The sequence below is a fragment of the Gopherus evgoodei genome, chromosome 1 (assembly GCF_007399415.2).
Source record: "Gopherus evgoodei ecotype Sinaloan lineage chromosome 1, rGopEvg1_v1.p, whole genome shotgun sequence".
Classification (NCBI taxonomy): Eukaryota; Metazoa; Chordata; order Testudines; family Testudinidae; genus Gopherus; species Gopherus evgoodei.
In genome coordinates, this window is record NC_044322.1 from 190,879,590 (window position 1) to 190,903,112 (window position 23,523).

General features: G+C 43.0%; 1 protein-coding gene across 14 annotated transcripts in view; it reads left to right on the forward strand.

Moving 5' to 3' along the window:
• The first annotated feature begins 101 nt into the window (after window positions 1-101).
• The window catches only part of DCAF6 (DDB1 and CUL4 associated factor 6), a 175,366-nt gene continuing 151,944 nt past the window's right edge, over window positions 102-23,523 (forward strand). For 8 of the 14 annotated variants that reach the window (XM_030581156.1, XM_030581138.1, XM_030581148.1 and 5 more), the window contains exon 1: window positions 103-334. In XM_030581156.1, the coding sequence (XP_030437016.1) occupies window positions 241-334 (94 nt within the window). In that variant the 5' untranslated portion in view covers window positions 103-240. Of the gene's footprint in view, window positions 335-23,523 lie in introns of all 14 variants that reach the window. The other 6 variants (XM_030581246.1, XM_030581177.1, XM_030581206.1 and 3 more) reach the window with 2 other exon arrangements.

Sequence of the window (23,523 nt, forward strand, 5' to 3'; positions counted from 1 at the left end):
AATGGTCACGTTCTCGCGATAGGTGTAAGTCTCGAGCGCTGTGAATCGGGCAGGGGCGGAGTGAGATGGGGGCGGGGAGCGGAGGAGCTGCCGCTGTCGCTCGTTCCTCGGTGGCGACTCGGCGGCAGGCGGGTGCGTGCGCGAGCGAGCACCGCGCGGGCGGGCGGCTGGGTCTCCATGGTGAGCGTGGGGGGCGGCTGCCGCCAGCGGAGAGTCTGAGCCTCCCCTCCCCGCGGTGCCATGTCCCGGGGGTGCTGCCCTCACCTGCTGTGGGACGTGCGGAAGCGGAGCCTGGGGCTGGAGGAGCCCGGTCTGCTGCGGAGACACTACCTAGGTGAGCGGGGGGCGGGGCGGGCGTTGCCGGCCGCTCGGAGCTGTCCGGGGGGGATTCTTCGTCCCGCACGCGCGCCAGAGGCGAAAGTGACAGCTGAGCCCTTCCCCCTCGGGCGGCGGGCGGGGCGGGGCGCGTGTGGCTCTGCTGGCTTCCCCCCGCGGCCCCGGTCACTGTGCTTTGGTCAGTCCCCTCCCTGCGGGCCGCGGCCTCGCCCTGGCCTCCCTGCGGGGGGCTGATGAGAAACCCCTGCCCCGAAATGTCAGACACCGCGTGAAAAGCCCCCCCCCCCGCCGCGCCGCGCCTGGGGGGGCGGGGGTCACCCGGGCCTAAAGGATTTGGCGGGGTTAGGAAACAGGGGTGCTGGAGCAGTGTGTAGGGTGGCGGCGCTGAGAGCCATTGAGCCCAACTGTCAACACTGGTATGCGGTGGGAGCCACCTCCAGGCAGGGGGTGCGGCAGCATCGCCAGCCCCCCAAGTCCCAGCACCTATGGTACGAACCATCAGTGGGTGGAAACTTAACGCCTCTCTGGCTCTGCCTTTTCTTTCCAGTCCAGAAAACGGAGCCGGGGGTAATAAAGCGTCTCAGTGCAGTGACAAAATGCATTTCATGCTTACTCGGAACAGCCAGAGCCCTGTCTGTATCAGCTGGTGCAACTCACAGTGAAGTGGCTCAGGAGTTACTGACAAAAGCATGTGAACACCACTGCTACTGGCATTGTTTTCATAGATTGTGTCTCATTCTGGTTCCTTGAGCTAGCAGTGCTGCAGAGATGACTTTTGAAACTATCATCTTAAAACATCTGTTTATTTAGTATTCCTTTACTTGTGTTAAAAACATCTCAGGATCATTAAAAAGGGTAGTTTTTAAAAATGCCACTTAATTCTCACCCATTGGTGCTGTGTGTTTGCTCTTTGTATTTTATTAATATTGGACAGTAACTTCAGATTGAGGAGTTTTACTTTCCAGCTCTCATATATTACCCAAATGCTGCTGCTGCTAAGTTTCCAACACCAGCGTTTTACTCCAAAATTACTGTTGAAATTTTAGGGTGAGAGGAAAGCCACGATTATTGTGTGAAGTTTTGTACCCTCCCACCCAAAAAAAAAACCCCACCAAAAAAAAAAAAAAAAGCTCTGTTTGGCACTCCATTGTGCTAGGTACTATACAATCTCTTTTAGGGCCTCTAGGTTCTACCGGAATAGTAATATAGTATTCCTTTAAATTGGATACAGTAAGGCCACTGGAGTGAAATTTTACCCAAACGTGTGACTTTTTAAAGAACCAATTTAAAAAGTATAATGCTTTCTTTTTGTGAAGAAGCATTCTATTTCTATTTCTATAGCTTCCATATATGATTTGCTCTGGTTTTCCAGAAAAAAATATGGTGGTGTTTGACCTAGTAAGTCCTCAATATTTTTGTCTGTCTCCTCTTGTGTCATATCTTGACAACTGTAATCAGCTTAGTGCATGGATATGGTGATAGAACTTGAATACCCAGGTGACTTGATGCTTGTACAGGCCTAGATAAAAGAAACAGTGCCTCAGTTTGAAGAGGGAATGGGAGCAATTTGGTGGCAAAATTGGAGAAATTAATTTGTTTAATTTCAAGAGATACTCCTAGACCTGCTTTTTTTTTTCCAGCCTTTTCCTGTGGAGGTTGAATAGGGATATAAGTGGGTAGAGAGGGGTGAATTTTATTTTTGAAATGTTAGGAGGTTCCTTATGGATGTTTGTCCAATATAACTTTTGTATGTCTTTTTTAAAAAAATGGAAAGTACAAGCCCTTGGGTTTTTTCCAACAGTTTCTAATTAAATCAAAAAGTTTGATAATTTTATAGTAACGGTCAATATTTCAGTGAGATGCCAATCCTATGTAATCTTGCTAGCTGGCTTCTGTTTCTAGTTATTCAGTCCTTACTACAAACTTACTGTAAGCTGCTCCAAAGAAGTGCAGACCTTAACTGCAGTTAAGTATTATAGTGGACCAGGACACATTTGAATTGTCCCCAAAATGTTATTTAAAAATAAATTGCATTCAACTCCTTTAAGTCATTGACACACCTGCTTTGTCTTGTACCAAAAATATAAATTATTGCTAATCAAGATGCTACTTTTTTTATGCTGTAGTCACCTTTTGGTCTCTGGTAAAACTGATCTTAATCAAAAGAACATATCTGTAATTAACATTCCTTTGATCATGTACATACAGGTGTCTTTTGTGGTTCAACAGGAAACTGGAATGAGACCACAAACTTGTTTCATACAGGTTATGGCCAGGCAGCCAATAGGTGGCAAAGATTATTGGTCTGTAGTGATATAGACTGAATTAGAGGTGAAAGTCTCAGTAATCTTTTAAGGACCACCTGATTATCCATTCTACCACTCTGATTCTACCAGACAGAACTCTTATTCTGAAAATAATTTTAAAAAAGCATACACTTTGACTTGTTGACTGTATAGTAATATCGTGTTAATCAGTGATGGTAATTTACTGGCGGGCCGTGAGACAGTTTGTTTACATTGGCCCGACTGCCCGCATCTCCTGATGGCTGCAGTTCGCCATTCCTGGCCAATGGGAGCTGCAGGAACCGGAGTGGGCCGCAGGGATGTGCTGGCAGCCGCTTCCCACAGCTCCCAGTGGACCGGAACGGCGAACCGCAGCCACTGGGAGCTGTGAGTGACCGTGCCAATATAAATAAACTATCTTGTGGCCCACCAGAGGATTACCCTGGCGTGCTGTGTGTGGGCTGCAAGTTGCCCACCGCTGTTGTTAATGCTTCAGGCCCTGAATATACTCTTTTGTAAATATGTTGAAACTGTTTTGGGTAAACAATCAAAACAAACATGGATTATCCCATTCCCTTCTGCTCCCAAACTCCATTGTTAATATATTGCCAAATGTATTGTTGGTAATGTGGTGTGAGGAAGGTGTGTGTGTATGTATATGTATATGATGTGTTGGGTCCTTCATTTACAGTAAAAGCTGTGTTATCCATCCCTATATCAACTGGACAGCTCTCTGTAAAGATTAGAAATGCTGGTATATAAAGTCCGGTTTATAGTCCGGTTGGTGTGGGGCTGGCAGGCTCCCTACCTGGCTTTGCGTGGCTCCTCAGAAGCGGTGACATGTCCCTCCTGCTCCTAGGTGCAGGAACACCGTGAGGCATTCAAAGTGCGGGAGAGGGTGTGCGGTTGGGAGGTGGGAGGGATTTCAGGGTGTTGGATCCGGGGGGTGCTCACCTCGGGCAGCTCCCCACAAGCAGCGACCTGTCCCTGCAGGTCCTAGGCAGAGGAGCGCCTAGGTGGCTCTGTGCGCTGTCTCCACCCGCAGGCGCTGCTCCCGTGGTTCCTGTTGGCCACAGTTCCCGGTCAATGGGAGCTGCGGAGCCAGCACTCGGGGCCGGGTGGGGGCAGCACACATTACCACCTGCCATGCCTCTGCCTCGGAGCATCTGTGACAGGTTGCCGCTTGTGGGGAGCTGCCTGAGGTGAGTGCCCCACGGGTCTGGCACTCTGAGCCCTCTCTCATGCCTCAACCTGCTGCCCCAAGCCCCCTACTGTACTCAGACTCCCTCCCATACCCCCTCCCGTATCCAAACTCCCTCTCTCTTAGTTAAACGGCATTTTTCACTTACCGGCACACTCCCATTTTCCTAACATGCCAGATAAAACAGCTTTTACCGCATATGGTAATATTTCCCTGTAATCTACAATCTAGTGAAAGATTGGCGGATGGTGCAGTCTATAATCCTTTCCCTATTAATTTTTACTTAAAATGCCACTTGGCTTGTTCTGAAAGTCTAGTAATGGGCTGTCAGTCAAATGACTCATATTGCCTTATGGTAGTTGAGAGCTCTGATGCTAAACTTGGTTCATCTTGGGCACCTTAGGTCGACAGGTTGAATTGCTACAGTAGCTAGTCTAACAAAGATATCTAGGTTGCAGTGTACTGTCCTATGTAGATTTCCCACAGGAGGAATTTAGGTGAGCCAGGAAACGGAGTTTGATCTTGAAACGTTTCTAAGTAATTGTCCCAACTGTGTCCTTCTGAAGTCCGATGGCATTCTGAAAGAAGGGCTTCTGCAAGGGTGAGTTGGTAGATGTGTGTTTGAGTGGGAAGTGCCTCTAAGGATCCCATCTGCAGTGATAGAGGAGACAATCAAGCCCACCATATCACTGCAATTATATCTGCAGCTGTGATTTTGTCAGCATTGCAAGTTAATTAGGCTCAATCAGTGCTCATATTTGAGATCTCCAAGGAAGACCAAGGTGCTGCAAGAAGCTGTTTGTTGATTCGTTAGGTGGCACTGTCCCCTCTGAGTCAACTTGGTCAGTGTCCTAGTAGATGAAATGGAGTTTTGGGGAGTGCCATCTCTTTGATGAGATATGAAAGTGAGGTCCTTTCAATTTTCAGTTATTAAATATTTCTTGGCGCTTTTGCAAGTATAGAATAGTAAATCATGGTATTCTACTCAAATTCCTTTTTGGATGATTACTCTGCAGTTTTAATTAGATGCAATATTCTTTGCCACATTTGATCTTAGCTTACAGAGAGCCGAGAAGACCTAAACTGTTCATTGTTGGTGTGTGGTATTTTGTTAGTGCGCTGTGAAAAAGCTGACATGGTAAGATTTAAGTGATGAATGAAGTCAGTGCTCTTAACATAGGCTGATACTTTAAAATGCTTAGATATATTAAGGCACTTTGGCATGTTCAAAATCAAAGCATCTATATAAATGTGATATCTTGTATATTTTAGAATCTTTAATGAAAAAGTAGCAGCAGTATTGCCTTGCAAAGAGGAAAATAGATTAATAATTTGTTAGTATCCCATTATTACTAAGGTCTACTTGCTTTCCTGTGAGAGGGATAGTGCTGCTGAAGATTACTTTGAACTCTGTCATGAAAGACTTCTCTTTATAAACTATTTGGCATTGGTGATAATATACTAAAATATTTTACAAACAGGAATTCTTTACTGGTTTGTTATGCAGAATGATTCTCAACAGCGTGTGGCACACTGTTTGGCACAGCAATAAACAAAATAACTGTCCTCCCTCAAGTATTCAAATTTATTACCTTTTCTTCTTCTTCTTTCCTACTTTCTTTCCTCTCGCTAATCTGGAATTTTTAAGCTTGCCAGATATTGTGGGTATGATGCAACACCTCGTGATCTCTGGTTTTTGTGTGTTTGTTTTTTAAAAACAAAACCTTACTTTGTTAAATTCTGTGCTTGAAGGCATCTGTTTTTTGTTTTCCAGAGAGAGAGAGAGTTTAATATTAAACTATTCCTTTGTGTCTGGAATATGCAGATGGTTTGAAATCTATGAAGTAACTACTGGAATGCCTGCAGTTCAGTGCACTGGGTATTTAGCTGGTAATATTTCAATTACTGGTGCCAGAGAGAGAGTTGCAGATGTCTTTTCATATACATGGACCTGGGAGATAGGAGGACTGGCCAGCCAATTTATATGTGTGGTTAGCTGGTCCTGTCTATACAATGAAGAACTGTTGTAGAACCTGATTGCATCCAATTACAGTGCTGTTCATGGGTAAGGTTGAACAGGGTGTATCTGTGATGTTAGGGCCCATGTGGACACAACCAATTGTGAAGTCTACCACTGTTGGTTAAAATAAGAAAAAAATCTTTAGTATATTATAAGAATTGAGCATCACTTTTGGACATCAAGTTCTTCCTGAAATATACTGCACAGCACAATAAGGGTGGAGGTAGAGATAAATTAGTTCTTCACAATGAAAAGTAAGGTAGAATCAAGGCATCAGTTGTCTCATACAGAAAAATAGAGCTGAAAAAGTAAAACAGTAAGAAAATATAGACTGAGGAAGAGAACTGTTGGAACACAAATAGTGTGAAAAATGGGGAAAATAACAGTCTGAATGTAATTAGTTTTCTAAAAATTGAAACTAGTCCAGGGTCAAAGACCAGCTTTGTAGTTCTGTTGTAAACTGTTGCTATGTTGGGCTATAGGAAGTACCTACAATGTAGTTAATCTTACACTCATGGTACAATAATGCTAATTTTTCATTATCCCGAGGTATACGTTTCAAATTTTTTTAATATCCCATTGGCATTAATTTGAATAAAAAATATAATATGCATAATGAACACAAACCAGTGTGGGAGAAGAGGTGCTTTGTTGTTTTTCCTCATATACTTTTGGCAAGTTAATTGCTCTTTGAAAAAAAGCCATCTTCACTGTCTGATTACAAGGAGCTGAATGATTGACTGCTATTTTAATGTGAATGGTGTTGGTCCTGATGTGCAACATCCTCCACTGCTCCTTGGCATGTGCCCAGAATACTAGCGCAGCAGTGATATATTGTGGCACATACAAAACATTTTCTCAAATGAAAGTAATTGAGGATTTCAGGAGAACATAACTTTCCCTACAGTTGTTTTATCCATAATGTTCACTGAACAATAGCGATGAGTGCAGCCATATTTGGGCATGCAAGATGGTAATTAGAAGGCAAATAGGGAATCTGAAAGAACATATAACTAAAACATGAACATATATTTAAGAATGGAATTTATTTTGTTTATCAGAGACAGGAACTTTGTGATAGCATTTGTGCATTCTGCGGACTTCCAGGGATTATACAGGGCTCTTAAGGAGCATAGTGACAGTGCCTAGAAGCTAAATGACTACTTTATGTCAGTCTTCACCACAGAGAGTGATGAGGCAGTACTAACATCAGGCATACTCTTTTCAGTTAATAAAGATGAGATATAGTCAGTGACTAGTCTGTCAGTTTGCTTGCACCTTCTTGTTTGGCACCATAAAGAGTGGTAAGTCATCAGGACCTGTTGATATTCAGCCAAGTATTCTGAAGGACTTAATGAAGAGACTGAGTGCAAGTCTACGCTACAAAATCGTCAACCTAAGTTACGTGGATGTACGGCAACCACAGTAATTGAATCAGTTTTACACATCCATGCTACGTTCCTGTGTTGGCAGTGCGTGTACTCACTAGGAGCACTTGCACCGAATTAACTGCCCGTGTGGGGCATTGTGGGATGATTTCTGAAAGGCAACGACAGTCAATGTAAGCAATGCAGTGTCTACACTGACACTGTCGACCTGACCACATCAATTGAAGCACTACTTCTCTCGCAGAGGTGGGGTTATTGAATCAGCGTAATGGGAGATTTTCATGAGTGAGAGCTCTATTTTAGTGTAGACGTTTACAGAGTTAGGTCCAAGTAGCTAAGGCAGTTTATGTTGACCTAACTGCACTGTAGGCAATGGCTGAGTCACTAATAAACTTTGCCATATAATCTCTCACTAAAATCAGTTACTATATCGGAGAATAGAATAATAACAAATGTTACACCTATATTTTAAAATGTGTTGGAGGTACTCTTTGCAATTACAGATCAATAAACCTTATTTTAATGCCAGGAAATTTAGCAGAAATTACTAAATATATTAATTTAAGTTTTTAAATAGTATAACATGGCAAAACTAACACAGCTCCTATAAAGGAAAATTGTGCCTTTAGTATATTAGAATTATTTTAGCTTGGCAACAAAATAGGGCATAAAGGAAAACTGGCTGATATAATTTAAGTCCCTACCAAGAGATTATATCATAATGTATATGCACAAAGGAGCAGAATTAATGTTGCGTGAGCAGCCCTGATTATGGCATTAACTAAATTTTGTGTTTGACTTGGCAGTCTTCATGTGAATATAGTATAACGTTGTTTACTGTAATAGAAATATATAAAAAGATGAATGAAAATGAGAGTAAAATTGAGTCCTCTATTTGTCCTTTGCCATAAAACAAAAGGACATCCAACAAAATAGATAAACTAAAAACTGATAAAAATAGATGGATGATTTAAAATTTTTACTCAGTTCATAATTAATCCATGGAATGTATTGCCACCAAATATCAGTGAGGATTCAGAAAAGGATTTGACATTTACATAGCTAATGTCACCTCTCCAGCTACATCTGAATGGATAAAAAATATATAAGGGATATAAACCCCACGCTTCAGGATCAAAGTGACCACTGAATGATGGAAGAAACTTTACTCATGGCCTGATTATTCCATTTTGGCAATAAATTTTATAGGTTTTTGTGCATTGTGTGGTAAAGTTTAATTACTAATTAATAAAATAGATTAATAATTTTGTCTATTTTGTTGGATGTCCCCTTGTTCTTTCCTCTTAATCCTTCTTACATCTTTAGCACCCAACCCCATAGTTCTTTGTTACCCAGTTTTGCCAACCCCAAGCATTCAAAAATCATGAGTGAAGCCCCCCAAAATCACGATATTTAAAAAATAATGAATTTTGGTTTCTTTGCCTTCGGACCTTATACCTTTAGGGTTCTTGTTCTCAAGCTTTTCTCAGTAACCATGTGGGGTAGAAATGTACTTTACTTTTAAAAGAAAGCTGAAGTTGTCATAGTCACTTGCTCCAGGAGCTGAGTGTTCAAGAATAACACCAAATACTCAGAATTATGATTTAAAATGGTGAGGCTCCACCACTGTTAACACTAGTGTGGATGTAGGATCTGAGCCCCTGGTTAAAATGCATAAAGGAAACAACCCCTCTTCGCACGTTGGAAGATGACTATGAGTCTATGAGTCTATGAATCCAGCTGCATTTCTGCTGGGACATTTTGCATCATCCTGTGGAGTTAGCTGAGCTCATGATCAAGAATGGATGACCCAATTCCGATAAAATAAAGACCCTTCCCAGTGATACTTTCATTCTTTTTAGAACCAGCCTTAATAAACCTTTTTTTGAGGTTCTGAATTGTTTAAATGTTATGCGGTTTTATGTGAAAAACCTGTTCTTGCAAGATATTCAGACCAATTTTGCAGACCCAAGGGGTTTCGTTAGTCTGGATCTTTGTCTGTAACTTGGTAGAACTAAACAGACACTTGGAACTTTTGAGTTCATTTGTCTTTACCCCAAAATTTGATGTCAAATCAGATTTTTTTTTTTAATGGAGGAAGAAAAGAGAATTAAGGGGGAACCTAAAATGGAGAGATTATAGTGCCACAGGAGAGAACCTGGACTTGCTTTACAGAAACCGATCGTATGTTAAAAGCTGTTGAATGAAAGCTGTACAACCTATAGCACAACATATTTACCCTGAGCAGCAACAGGTCAAAATGTAAAGAGTCTTCAAAAGGTGTTGAGCACACGTAGTATTTAAATGGATAAAAGTGTTGTAGGATACCATTAGTCAGGCTACAAAAATGAAAGTGAGGCTACCTTTCTTTATGGTTTATGTAGATGATGATTTTTTTAATCTCAAAGTAAAAGTTTTGCGTTGTCTTATGCAATAACAGAGATGCAACCGCCACCATTAATATAGCAACATTAATTTGAAAAAAAAAACCTCTGTGTGATATGATTGACGCGAGTTTGTTGCATCCTATGGGACTTGGCTAAATTTAGCTTTTTCTGTACTATGACCAAGATGTTTTGTTCAGCACTGTGGGCATTCAGACCAGGTAAACTCCTACAGTGTAATCAAACTTGCCAGACTTCAGCAAACAGTGCAGTTTTGTTTTGGTTGTATTTGTTTTATTAGTGAAAGTTTAGTGATGCCAGTTTGAGCCAGGGCTAGTGCATGCAATGTTCAGTAAGCTTCCTCATGTGCCTCTGTCAGTATGCCTCATCTTGCTCTATAGCTCTTAAAAATGCCTTGGCATACTGGTGTGCTTGACCAAAATCCCACCTTTTGCCCCACATGCACACTGTCAGTCTCTTTTGCTTCTTTGTACTTTAGAGGTATTTAATATAGTTTATAAAACACTTTAGGGTCACTTATGGTTAAAGGCACTACTTTAATTAAGGTGTACACAATTTAATACGATAAATTCCTTTTAAAAATAAGTAAAACTAACTGGGTTATAATTAAAAGGAATGTCACCAGACTGTTATAACTGGACCCAATCTTTGGATCTTTTTCTGCCACCTCTCCTTGGGATGTGGGACTCCCCAGTCCAACTGCTGTAATCCCTGAAACCTGAATTCTGACCTCCTAAGCCTCCCTAGTTGCTTTGAATGCTTCCCAAGAACGCCACCCATTGAGCACTAAGGTTTATAGTTGAACTCTTGAGGATGTGTGGCAGATAGAGCAAGGAATCCTGGCATTGCAAAGAAAGTTCTTAAACACACATGCTTTACTAATAGCAAAGGAGAGTTACATATGTTTAAACTCTTCAACTTCTCCTCCTCGACTCCAACCCACGGTACTCACCATTCCCAAATGTGTTTGGCCAATGTCTTTGGGGAACAGGGGCGGCAAGCCTCGGGGGTCGGCCTGCCGGTCATAAGGCGGCAAAAAACATAGAGCTGCCCCTGTTGGGGAAGGACCAAACCCCTCTTGTCCCATACTCCTTCAGCTGTATCTTCTGTTTCTGGAGATGGAATGATTCTCCTTGCTTGAGATTTTGTCTTTCAAAAGCTGGCTGACACCCTTTTTGTCATCTTTTCCTGAGGATTTTCCTTGCTTCAACTCAAGTCAGTGGCTCTCCTGGTAGCAACCCCACTGACTCACCAGAGTAGACGTATTAAATGTTGATGCCCCCTAGGTGTCCCTGTTACACTTTCTGACATGTCCGCTCCTGCTACAAAAAGGGAGATTTTAATCCACTTATAAATGATGTTTTACAAAACAAAAAGGAATTAATAAATTGACACACATCTTCTCTACGTTGTCACAAGGAATGCTTAAACCATTGCGCTAATTCCATTTTGTGGAGAAACTTTGATTTAAAATTCTAGTAAACATAGAGAACATTCAGTAATGTGTTTTTTTTCCTCCTTTAAATATCAAGCTAATGATAATTTACTATAATTTATCTTCTACTGTTTTGTCTTATCGAAGCTTTTGTGAAACCTGCTGGGACCACAAAATATACATTTCGGCAAGAAAGGCTTGAATTTTTTTTCACTAGTCCACATTCAGTGCTGGAAAATCATTTGTACTGATTTTCCAATTAAGCACTTTTGTAACAGTGTTCCCCAAGTGTTACCTCACTAACCGCTAGAGCTTAATGTTTGGCATTTGAATGTTAACATTTTATATTTCCATTGGTATAAAACATTAGCTTGTGGGTCTGGTAGCTTGTAAAGCATTAGACCTTAACAATCACCATCCTAAACTGGTCTCTGGATTGAGATCCAGGACTAAATATAGCAAATATCAGACCTGCATTTCAGTCACTATAGTCAAGGTGGATTTGATTTGAATCATGATTTAAATCACTAGTAAGGAAGACTCTATTTAATCATGGATTTCTACATAAAAGTGCATTCTTGTTGGTTGTTATAACTTTAATACATATTCTTCACAACTAGGTTTCATTTTTAGAAGGTACACACTATATATTTTTAAGTGATTTATTTTGAAAACTTTTCAGATTAGTTTTACAGCTATATCAGAAAATGAATGATTGTTTGGTTATTGAAACAGATAGTTCACTTCCCAATGACTTCATAAATATCTCCCATTCAACAAGTTAATCATTAATATTTGGAGGATTTTCTTGCTATGCTGTATTAGGAAGAGAACATCACTGTGCTGTTATTGACAGAACTGTGACCGTATAGATCATTGTTGCAACTAAGGTGACTAGATGACAAGAACAAAATATCAGGACACACGGTGGGCAGCCACAGGCTCGGCTCACCCCCCACCCCACTGGAGCTATGGGGGAAGGGGATAAAAAGCCTGAGGAAGTCGGGGGTGCAGGACCCCCACTCCAGCCCTGCTGCAAGCTGCTGATTGGGGGCGCATGGCCCCAGTGCCTGCCACAAGCACATGATACCGGCTCCCACCCGCAGCCCTGCTGCAAGTCGTGGGCACAGGGCCCCAGCCGCAGACCTGCCGCTTACCTAGGGAATGGTTCCCGCCCACTGGGAAGCACCTGGCAGGTTCCTCTGGCTCTTAAGGTCAGCGGTGGCCAGTGGGGTCTCCACTCCACGTGCTGTGCCTGTCACAAGCACTGGCTCCAGCTGCCATTGGCTGGAAGCTGTGGGGGTGGGACTTACTTGGGGGCATGAGTAGCACGCAGTGCCCCGGGGCAGCCGGGGCGGGGATGTGTCTGTGCCCTGTCCAAACCTGCAGCTCCCATTGGTTGCGATGGAGCCAGCTCTTGTGGTAGGTGCAGCACACACCCCCTTCCCACCCCGGCCGCCCCTGTGCCTAGAGGTCACAGTGTCCTGCTGCCTGCCATTTCTTTGGAGCTGCCCCAAATAAGCACTGCTGGGACCCCAGGTGAGCACTCACCAGTGTACTCCTCCAGCCCTGAGCCAAAATATTAGGACAAATGGCATCCCGACCATACATCAGTTGGGAAGCGGGACAAACAACTAAATATCGGGACAGTCCCAATTTTATCAGGACGTCTGGTCACCCTAGTTGCAACCAGGGTCTTATGGTTGCACCAGGTCTTGTACAGAGGAGGTCAAGTGGAGTGTCTCTAGAAAGGTTGTAGTTTGTTGGTTATGATTGTTCTCTGTATGTGTGTATCATTTTTGTATTTGAAGTTATGAATACTGGCTATGTACTTGTATCTCCATGTGTTTGATTCTAAGTAGCCTCAGGGAAGCATTTCGTCAGTTTCTTGAGAAAGGACTAGTCAGTAAGTGCCCAGTCAAGAAACACTTAACTGACAATGGATTTTGGGAGATGCCAATCCACACCTGAGCTTTTCTCGGAACGTTCAAACTAACATGTAAACAATGGCGTTAGCCTGCAAAAAACTGAATCATTCATAGACGTGTGACTTGCCCATGTGACTAAAAACTCCATCTTGTTGCTGTGACTTTGCACAGAAGAACAAAGGGGTTTCCGCCCACAAGAGAGAGAATATAAAAGGCCCAGCCCCTCCATTTTGTCTTCAGCTGACTTAAGAGCAGACCCCTCCACGCCCAAGAGATGCCTGAAAGAAACTGGAACAAAGGACAGTAGGGGGTGAGTGATTGCTGTACTCAGATAAGGAAGGAATCCAGTCTGTGAAAGAAGCTTATTGGAACGTCTCTAAGGGTATGTCTACACTACGAAATTAGGTCAAATTTATAGAAGTCGATTTTTCGGAAGCGATTTTATACAGTCGATTGTGTGTGTCCCCGCTAAATGCATTAAGTTGGCAGAATGCGTCCACAGTACCGTGGCTAGCATTGACTTTTGGAGCGTTGCACTGTGGGTAGCTATCCCACAGTCTTCGCTGCCCATTGGAATTCTGGGTTGAGCTCCCAATGCCTGATGGGGCAAAAACATTGTCACATTGTTTTTTGTACATGTCGTCAGTCGCCCCTCCTCTGTGAAAGCAAAGGCAGACAATTGTTTCGCACCTTTTTTTCTGTGCAGACGCCATACTGCTTTCAGCAGATGGTGCAGTAGGACTGCTAACCATTGTCATCCAACCACTGCTTCAGCTCTGTTCTCCTGCTCTCCTGGTGCCATGAATTGACCTCACGGGTCCTCTTGTAGTTCGGTATAAATATCCATGCTTGTGGCATCCGTCATCATCCACTGCTTCTGCTGCAATTCTGCTCTCCTGCAGATGCCATACCATGGCAAGCATGGAGCCTGCTCAGCTCACTGCTGCTGTTGTGAGCATTGTAAACACCTCGCACATTATCCTGCAGTATGTGCAGAACCAGAACCCGCAAAATGAGGCGAGGAAGTGATGACAACGCGATCACGATAGTGATGAGTGCATGAACACAGACTTCTCTCAAAGCATGGGCCCTGGCAATGTGGACATCATGGTGGTAATGGGGCAGGTTCATGCCATGGAATGCCGATTCTGGGCCTGGGAAACAAGCAGAGACTGGTGGGACCGCATAGTGTTGCGGGTCTGGGACGATTCCCAGTGGCTGCGAAACTTTCGCATGTGTAAGGGCACTTTCATGGAACTTTGTGACTTGCTTTCCCCTGTCCTGAAGTGCAAGAATACCCGAGATAAGAGCAGCTCTCACAGTTGAGAAGCGAGGGGCAATAGCCCTCTGGAAGCTTGCAATGCCAGACAGCTATCGGTCAGCTGGGAATCAGTTTGGAGTGGGTAAATCTACTGTGGGGGTTGCTGTGATCCAAGTAGCCAACGCAATCACTGAGCTGCTAATATCAAAGGAAGTAACTCTGGGAAATGTACAGGTCATAATGGATGGCTTTGCTGCAACGGGATTACCTAACTGTGGTGGAGGGATAGATGGAATGCATATCCCTATCTTGGGACCAGACCATCTTGGCAGCTAGTCCATAAACTGCAAAGGGTGCTTTTCAATGGTGCTGCAAGCACCGGTGGATCACAGGGGACATTTCACCGACGTTAACGTGGGATTGCTGGGAAAGGTACGTGTCGCTCACATCTTCAGGAACTCTGGTCTGTTTGAACAGCTGCAGGAAGGGACTTACTTCCCAGACCAGAAAATAACTGTTGGGGATGTTGAAATGCCTATAGTTATCCTTGGGGACCCAGTCTACCCTTAATGCCATGGCTCATGAAGTCATACACAGGCACCCTGGACAGCAGTAAGGAGCTGTTCAACTATAGGCTGAGCAAGTGCAGAATGGTGGTAGAACGTGCATTTGGATGTTTAAAAGCGTGCTGGCGCAGTTTACTGGCTCAGTTAGACCTCAGCGAAACCAATATTCCAATTGTTATTGCTGCTTGCTGTGTGCTCCACAATCTCTCTGAGAGTAAGGGGAAGACATTTTTGGTGTGGTGGGAGGTTGAGGCAAATCGCCTGGCCGCTGATTACACACCGCCAGACGCCAGGGCGATTAGAAGAGCACAGCAGGGTGCGCTGCACATCAGAGAAGCTTTGAAAACCAGTTTCATGACTGGCCAGGCTATGGTGTGACAGTTCTGTTTGTTTCTCCTTGATGAAAACCAACTCCTTGGTTCACTGTACTTCCCTATAAGCCAGCTGCCCTCCCCCCTTCATTCATCACTTGCAGAGGCAATAAAGTCATTGTTGTTTCAAGATCATGCATTCTTTAATAATTCATCACACAAATAGGGGGATAACTGCCAAGGTAGCCCGGGAGGGGTGAAGGAGGAGGGAAGCACTGAGTGGGGTAGTGGATGAGAGGAGGAGGGAAGGACAGGGCCACACTGCACTTCAAAACTTATTGAATGCCAGCCTTCTGTTGCTTGGGCAGTCCTCTGGGGTGGAGTGGTTCGGTCCCTGGAGCTCCCCCGCCCCCTTGCGTTCTTGGGTGTCTAGGTAAGGAGGCTATGGAAGTTGGGGAGGAGGGTGGGTGGTTATAGAGGGCAGCAGTGGTGGTCTGTGCTCCTGCTGCCTTTTCTGCTGCTCCACCAGACACCGGAGCATATCAGTTTGATCCCCCAGTAGCCTCAGCATTGTATCCTGCCTCCGCTCATCTTGCTTCCACCACCTCTAGTCTTGCTCATCCCTCCTGTCATCGCGTTCATTTTCTGCTTTCCTGGACTCTGACATTGTTTGCCTCCATGCATGAGCTCAGAGAACATTTCATCGCGAGTGCGTTTTTTTCTGCCTTCTTATCTGCGCTAGCCTCTGGGACGGAGATGGCAGGGGTAGCGTTGAAACATTTGCAGCTGTGGGAGATAAAAAAAGAGAGAGTAGTATTTAAAAAGACACATTTTAGAGAACAATGGGTAGACTCTTTCACGGCGAACCAAGCTGTTAACATTACACGGCACATGTGCTTTCCGTACAAGTTGCATTTTGCATCTTATATTGAGAGTCTGCCGGTTTGGTGTGAGAGATCACACACGCAGGGCCGGGCAACAGAATTCGGCTTGCAGGCAGCCATGGTAAGCCACAGTCTTTCAGCTTCTTCAGCCTTCAGAACATGTGGGAATGGTTTCAAACAGCAGTGCCCTCCTTTCCCATACCAAGCACCCGTTGGGTTGGCCATTTAAAAGGAGGGGCTGTACTGGCCGCCAATGCATCCCAAGTCTTCAGGGCAAATTAATCATTAAACGCACTTTAAACCATGCATTATATTTACAAAGGTACCCTCACCAGATGTGCCTTCTCTGGTTTCATGGTCCATGAGCCTGCCTTGGGAGGGTTGGGAGGGTATTGGCTCCAGGGTGATAAACAGTTCCTGGCAGTTGGGGAGAATGGTTTCTCTGCTTGCGTGTTGTGCACTATCCTCCTCATCTTCCTCGTCCCCAAAATCCTCATCTTTGTTGCATGAGACTCCCCCCTTGCACGTGTCCACACACAGGGGTGGGATAGTGGTAGGGACTCCCCCTAGAATTGCATGCAGCTTGTCATAGAAGCGGCAGGTCTGGGGCTCTGACCTGGAGCTGCCATTTGCCTCTTTGTTTTTTTGGTAGGCTTGCCTGAGCTCCTTAATTTACACGCAGCACTGCTGTGGGTCCCTGTTGTAGCTTCTGTCCATCATGCCCTTGGAGATTTTTTCAAATATTTTGGCATTTCGTCTTTTGGAACGGAGTTCTGATAGCATGGATTAGTCTTCCCAAGCAGCAATCAGATCCAGTACCTCCCGTTCGGTCCATGCTGGAGCTCTTTTTGCTATTCTGGGACTGCATGGTCACCTGTGCTGATGAGAGCGCCATGCTGGCCAAACAGGAAATGAAATTCAAAAGTTCCCGGGGCTTTTGCTGTGTATCTGGCTAGTGCATCTGAGTTGAAAGTGCTGTCCAGAGCAGTTGTAATGGAGCACTCTGGGATAGCTCCCAGAGGCCAGTACTGTCGAATTGTGTCCACACTACCCCAAATTCAATCCACGATGTTGATTTCAGCACTAATCCCCTTGTCAGGGAGGAGTACAGAAATCAATTTTAAGAGCCCTTTAAGTCGACAAAAATGGCTTTGTGTGGACGGGTGCAGGGTTAAATTAATCTAACTGCTAAATTTGACCTAAACTCGTTATATATACCAGGGCTAAGAGTGAGATTTACCTATATGCGGTTTCTTAATGTATTATGCAGTTTCTTAACGTATTAGGCTTAGATTTGCGTGTTTTTGTTTTATTTTGCTTGGCAACTTACTTTGTTCTGTCTGTTATTACCTGGAAACACTTAAATCCTACTTTTTATACTTAATAAAATCACTTCTGCTTATTAATTGGCCCAGAGTAAGCAATTAACACCTGGGAGAGCAAACAGCTGTGCATATTTCTCTATCAGTGTTATAGAGAGTGGACAATCTGTGAGTTTACCCTGTATAAGCTTTATACAGAGTAAAACAGATTTATTGGGATTTGGACCCCATTGGGTATCTGGGTGCTAGAGACAGGAGTACCTGCTAAGTGGTTTTCAGTTAAAGCCTGCAGCTTTGGGGGATGTGGTTCAGGTCTGGGTCTGTATTTGCAGCAGGCTAACGTGTCTGGCTCAACAAGGCAGCTTTCTGAAGTCCCAAGCAGGCAGGAAAAACGGGCTCAGAGGTAGTCTCAGCATATCAGGTGACAGTCCCAAGGGGCTTTCTATGACCTAACCCATCATAATCACAGGACAGACATTTAAATTGTTTTATTTAACTAAAACAACAATGTTATGTATTCTGGATTTTTTCCTTCAACAGCAAACATATAATATTTAAAAAAAAAAACCAAGCATATGAATTTTTGAATTTAGTTAAATATTTAAGTTTTTTAAAATTGGGTTTGTTTTTGTTAAAAGTCCTTAAGAAAGAAGTGTGAAACAATAAAGTTTACCAACCTGAAGATCCTGCGTGTTCAGACATGTTCCTTTCATCATCTTGAATGCAGCTTCCCCCTGGGAAGGAACGCTTCTCATGATGGTGTTTCATCCGGGCAACCAGGCCTTGCATTTCTTTGTTGTTCTGTTTCCATTTTGCACACATGCCTGTCTTACCCACAGGTACAGGAACTTCATTAAAATATTCCCAAACTGGGTCTCTTATATGGCCTGCTGCCATTGTAGGTTTTCCTTTCTAGTGGGAGAATGGTGTGGAAGATCTCAAATCAGTGAAGGCTACACTGAAAGACCTCAAAACTTCTGGAATATGCTGCTTTAAAAGTTTCACTTTTGTTTCTACTGCCTGTCCCTCCTTTCTCACAATTATCTCCAGACTTCTTCACCTTGTCAAGATCTATTCTGCCTTCAATAATCTTCTATTCATTGAACTTTTTGCAACTTTTCACTTTTAGAGAGAGATGAGGGATTGACTCTGTATACAAATTTGCAGAGGGACAGTAGGGTTTACAATACTTTTCTTAAACATTACATGAATGAAAAATTACATGTAATGAAAAATCTGACTTTTCTTATTTAAAAAAAAAACTTTTGATTTTTTTATTCACCCTGACTATAGTAGGAGTACAGTTATGCATCTATCAATATAAATAAACATAAAGGGTTGTCAAAAATGTTTGGTGGTTGAGGGAAAAGGTTTACAAAGACTCATTTAAGCATGCATGCTTCCACAACAAAACAGCTGCACAAGACAATTTTAGCCTTTGCATAGCATTGTGCACAGGTGTCTACATTCTGTGTATGGGGACTTCACAGTGAAGCTGGAAGAAAATATGACTTTGAATAGACTTCTCTTTGTTCAAGATAAGTGTGGAAGCAAATAGTTGGTATTTATTTCAGAATTTGAAGTTTTTCACTTGGCCAATGCAAAGCTATGTTCAAGGCTTATAGATAAAAATAAATCATACATATTGATTACTGTGTACTAGGCAGGTTTGCTCAATTAGTTAAACTTAAGGTGTTTTGAGTATTCTTAGGCATAGGAAGAATGGAAAGATATTCAGATTCTCCTTACATTGAGTTGCACTTTTCTATTAATTTTTTCTCCTCCTTCAGCTTTGTCACAATGACCATTCCCTCCAGAATCTAGGAATGTGTTACCTAATTGAATGCTTACTACGTTTACATAAAAATGCACTCTCAAGCTATTCCTGCAGATCATGTAAGCTAGTAAGAATGTCTGTGTGAGGCAGTTGTGGTTGATGACAAAGTCTGCCACTGTAATGCCTCATTTCTATAAAGATGCACAGTATGCTCTTTTATTTCAGTTACAAGGTAAAACTGAGTTGTACTTTTTCATGCATATGACATGCTAAATATCAAACAGTGTCTGGCTAGACAAATAAATTTGACCCTGTGACACTGTGTTTACTTCAGCTTAAAACTCAAGTGCTTGTAACCTTATCAGTGATCAAGAACGCAAGGGGAGTTTATATTTAGCCATGCACTGTTTTAGAATCTGAGATATGTTTGAAAGTGGAATAAGGACAGTACTACTGATGAAAACAAAATCTAATGTGTACACTATAACTGATGTTAATTGGGCCTTGATGTGAATCCAAATCAAAGCTTTTTTCAAAAACACTCTGCAGCCTATTAATCATGCAGAAATATATAAGAATTACAAAAAGTCAGGCTCACTCGGTTTGCTTAGTCTCCTATCTATGTTTTATTTTTTGGAATCAAATTCTGCACTGGCTTACATTCTGGGAAGATCCCATAGACTTCAGTGGGTGTACATAGGATGGCATTCAGGACAGAATATATCCCCCCGTTCTGTAGTTGGTACTATATTGTTAATGTTTCAAAGTTCACGTGTTTCTTAACACTTGAAGCTCTACTCTTGAACTGTGCCTTGGCATTTGAACATAGGTTTACATAACACCAAGTCCGTGGAGTTAGATATCTGTAATAAAGCATTTGTTTATCAAAAAGACAGACCCTTTTGTAGATTTAAAATATGTTTGGCTTTTCTGCATGTCTATACCATTCACATCTATTTTAAAAACAAGAGCTGTAACATAAATATACAGTTTTAGAAGGAATGTAATAAAGTACTTTGATTAAGGGAGTAGAGGTCAGAATTCTTGGGTTCTATTTCTGTCACCAGCTCACTGTGTGCTCATGGATAAATCACTGAAACGCCTTGTGCCTCAATGTCATCATCTGTAAAATGCTAATAACCTACCAGCCTAGTTCACAGGTGTTCTTGAGAGCGTACTTAATATTTTTAAAGAGTATTGAGCTCCTCAGATGAGAGGTGGTCTGTTATATCAGTGTGGAGTCCTAGTTACTATACAAAACATCAATGCATTGGACTAAAATTGGTGTGTGTTTTCTTTCAGGAGGAGGAAAAGCAGTGTGTTATACTGTGGATTGAAAATTATGCTGGATGAGGGTCCAGAACTTGGTATATTCAGTTCAGGACAAATGACCAATGTGAGAATGAAGTCATCTACTTCGATTAAAATGTGGTTCCACACTGTATAAACTCCACTTTGGATAATCAAATGTCATTTTAAAATGCTTTTAGGGACAAGTTAACAGATGCTCTGCATTGGGATCAAATTCTGGCTCTGTTTCAGTTTTAAAGTAGGGCATTTAAAATGTCACAGCAAGCTAGCACAGAGGAACTTGGCTTTGGTAAGAACCAGCTTGAGATAAATGAGTATTCATTTGACAAATAGGTTCTATTGCTATTTTGCAGAAAAGGGATTCTCTCTTTTTCAGCTCTGAATACCGTGGATGATGTAACTTCAAATAAAAAGTTTCAGTTGTATTTTTAAGTTTAAACTTTGTTCATGAAATAGTCTGTTCTTTCCAATGGAAAATGCTAGAATAAGATTTCAAATGTGTAAAATGCTTGAGCATTAAGTTGTTATTGCTTGTCAACTGTTACCTCGCAGAGGTTCCTATCCCTCTCTCCTATGAGAGACCTACACAGTGCTACCCCAGCACAATGTGTTTGTGTGGAAAGGGTGAGGCAAAATAGTTGAGGAAATCAAGATCTTCATGAAGTTTTAGGTAGACCTTAACCCTCCATTTGTTCTACTGTTTAGGTTGCAAACTTTATAACCCATTGCAGTTTCTCTGGTTTTGGAGGGGCCCCAGTTTGAAGTGTGGTGGTCCTCCATAATGGGAAGACTCCAGGAGGCAGTTGGGGTGATGGTGAAAGGTGAACTGGGGAAATCTGGCATTAGAGAAAGGAGAACTAAAAATAAAAGTTCACATTTATTTTTAGAAGTGTACTATCGAGATAAACATCTTTAAAATATCTTTACTGGTGTTATCATTGGGGTGCTAGATTAAAACTGAACAGGACTTGAAAAATCCAGTTGCTCGGAGTGAGTTAGAAAGTTCTCAGTGTGACTGGCATATGTTTGGTGAAACGAGTAAGCCTTTAGCTTTTTGCAGAATTTAATATTTTATTTTTCTAGCCTTAATTGTTGGCAAGATAATGTTCTGAATGTGAACTGGAGTATTGCTGTCTTTGAGTCTGTAGACAAACTGCTCCTTTTCGCCTCAATTTTCCCAAGCTTCAGCAGAATAACATTGACATAACTGTTGAGGTTTCATTGCAACTAATAATAATCACATGGACAAAATGAAATCGGCAAGAATAATTAGGAAAGTTATTAGCAGCATTGAGAGGTAGGCATTGAAGCTATTCACTTGGAGACAAGGATCCAAACAGTAAAGGCTGGTGAGAGGATAGAATACTAACCCTTTCCCTCTCTCCATCATAGTAGAAGGTGGGATCTCTACAATGGTTTGGAGAATGAGATTCAGTGAAAAATTTCCCTCCAGCAGGGAAAGCAGTTTGAGGTGGCTTCAAGTGATGTCTTGGACAGTGCTCTCTCCCTTCTAGGAGCAAGGGTTGGAGGACAGGCTTCTCACCACTATATTATTTGTATCTTGCTGATGGGGAGAGGCGTTTATCCCTCATTTTTCATATTGTCTTTTAGCCTAGTAGCTGTGACAAACTTTTTTCCAAATCTTGAAACTGAAAATGTATGCTGTTCTGTTTATATTTTGCATTTTCTTGAAAGATGAAGCTAAGTCAGTCAATTTAATGTCAGTGTTCTCGTCATTAGCACAATGCTGTATCATCTTCCAGAGTCCAATGCCACAGGAGAAAGTTTACATTTAAAGAAACCCCCAAAATACCTAAAACAGCCTGCTTAATTTAAAGTTAATGAAAACATTTCTTTTCACATAGAATACAGTTCCATTCTTGATCTTTACCCTTTTTTTGCAAGCTAAATTTTCAGCCTAAGCTACTTGCTGGCATCCACTGTCATTTTATGATTTTACAAAATAGGCAGCAAAAAGCACCTGTATAGAGACAGAATTTTGATTCTGAAGTGTATTTGAAGGAATTAAATTTATTATTGGAACTGTTTCATTGTAACTTGATTGCCAACTTTCTGAGAAAATAAAGGCTTTTTCTAGAGAGAGATTATGTGGGATAACTGTAGGCAAACTTTCAGTCTAGCATTTGGGAAATAAGTTCCAGTAATATGAGTTGAATACTCTGGGATAGAGCTAATGGATGGGGAGGAAAGATGTCTCTGAAGGGGGAGAACTTAAGTCCTTGCTTTTGCTTTCTTTGTTAAACCAGTCCCCTTCAGCCTTCTCCATACACTCATTTCCAGCAGAGGTCCAGACAGGGGTGGCAGGTTTGTAGAAATTTTGGTCGTGCCCAGAACCCACCTACTCTAAACTCTGCCTCCCCCAAACTCTTCCCCCCACCTTCCTAAAGCTCTGGGAGCGAGTTTGGGTGGAGGGAGGAGGTGGTCTGGGGTGCAGGCCCTGGGCTGGGGCAGGGGATTGAGGTTCAGGAAGGATGAGAGATTGGGCTCTGGGAGGGAGTTTGGGGGCTGGGTGCAGGCTCTGGGGCTGCAGGAATGGGGGAGGATAGGGTGACCAGATGCCTCCCCCCCATTTGTCCCGATATTTTCTCCCTCTCACCTGGTCACCCTAGGTGAGGGGTGCAGACTCTGGGATGGAGTTTGGGTGTAGGCTCTGGGCTTAGGCAAGGGGTGGGGGTGGAGGAGGGGATGAGGGGTGCAGGCTCTGGGACAGAGTTTGGGTTCTGGCTCTGGGATGGGGGTGGAGGTGCAGGCTTTGGGAGGGAGTTTGGGTGTAGGCTCTGGGCTTTGACAAGGGGTGGGCATGCAGGAGGGGGTAAGGGGTGCAGGATCTGAGGGGGGAGTTTGGAGGCAGGAGGGGATGTGTGGGAAGGGGGTGGGGGTGTAGGCTGTGGGACGGAGTTTTGGTGCTGTGTGCAGGTTCTGGGCTGGGACAGGGGATGAGGGATGCTGGCACTGGGATTGAGTTTGAGTGCAGGCAGGGGGTGGGGGTCCAGGCTCTGGGAGGGAGCTTGGGGATGGGAGGGGGTGCAGGCTCTGAGAGGGAGTTGGGGATGGGGGCGAAGGGAGGGAGTG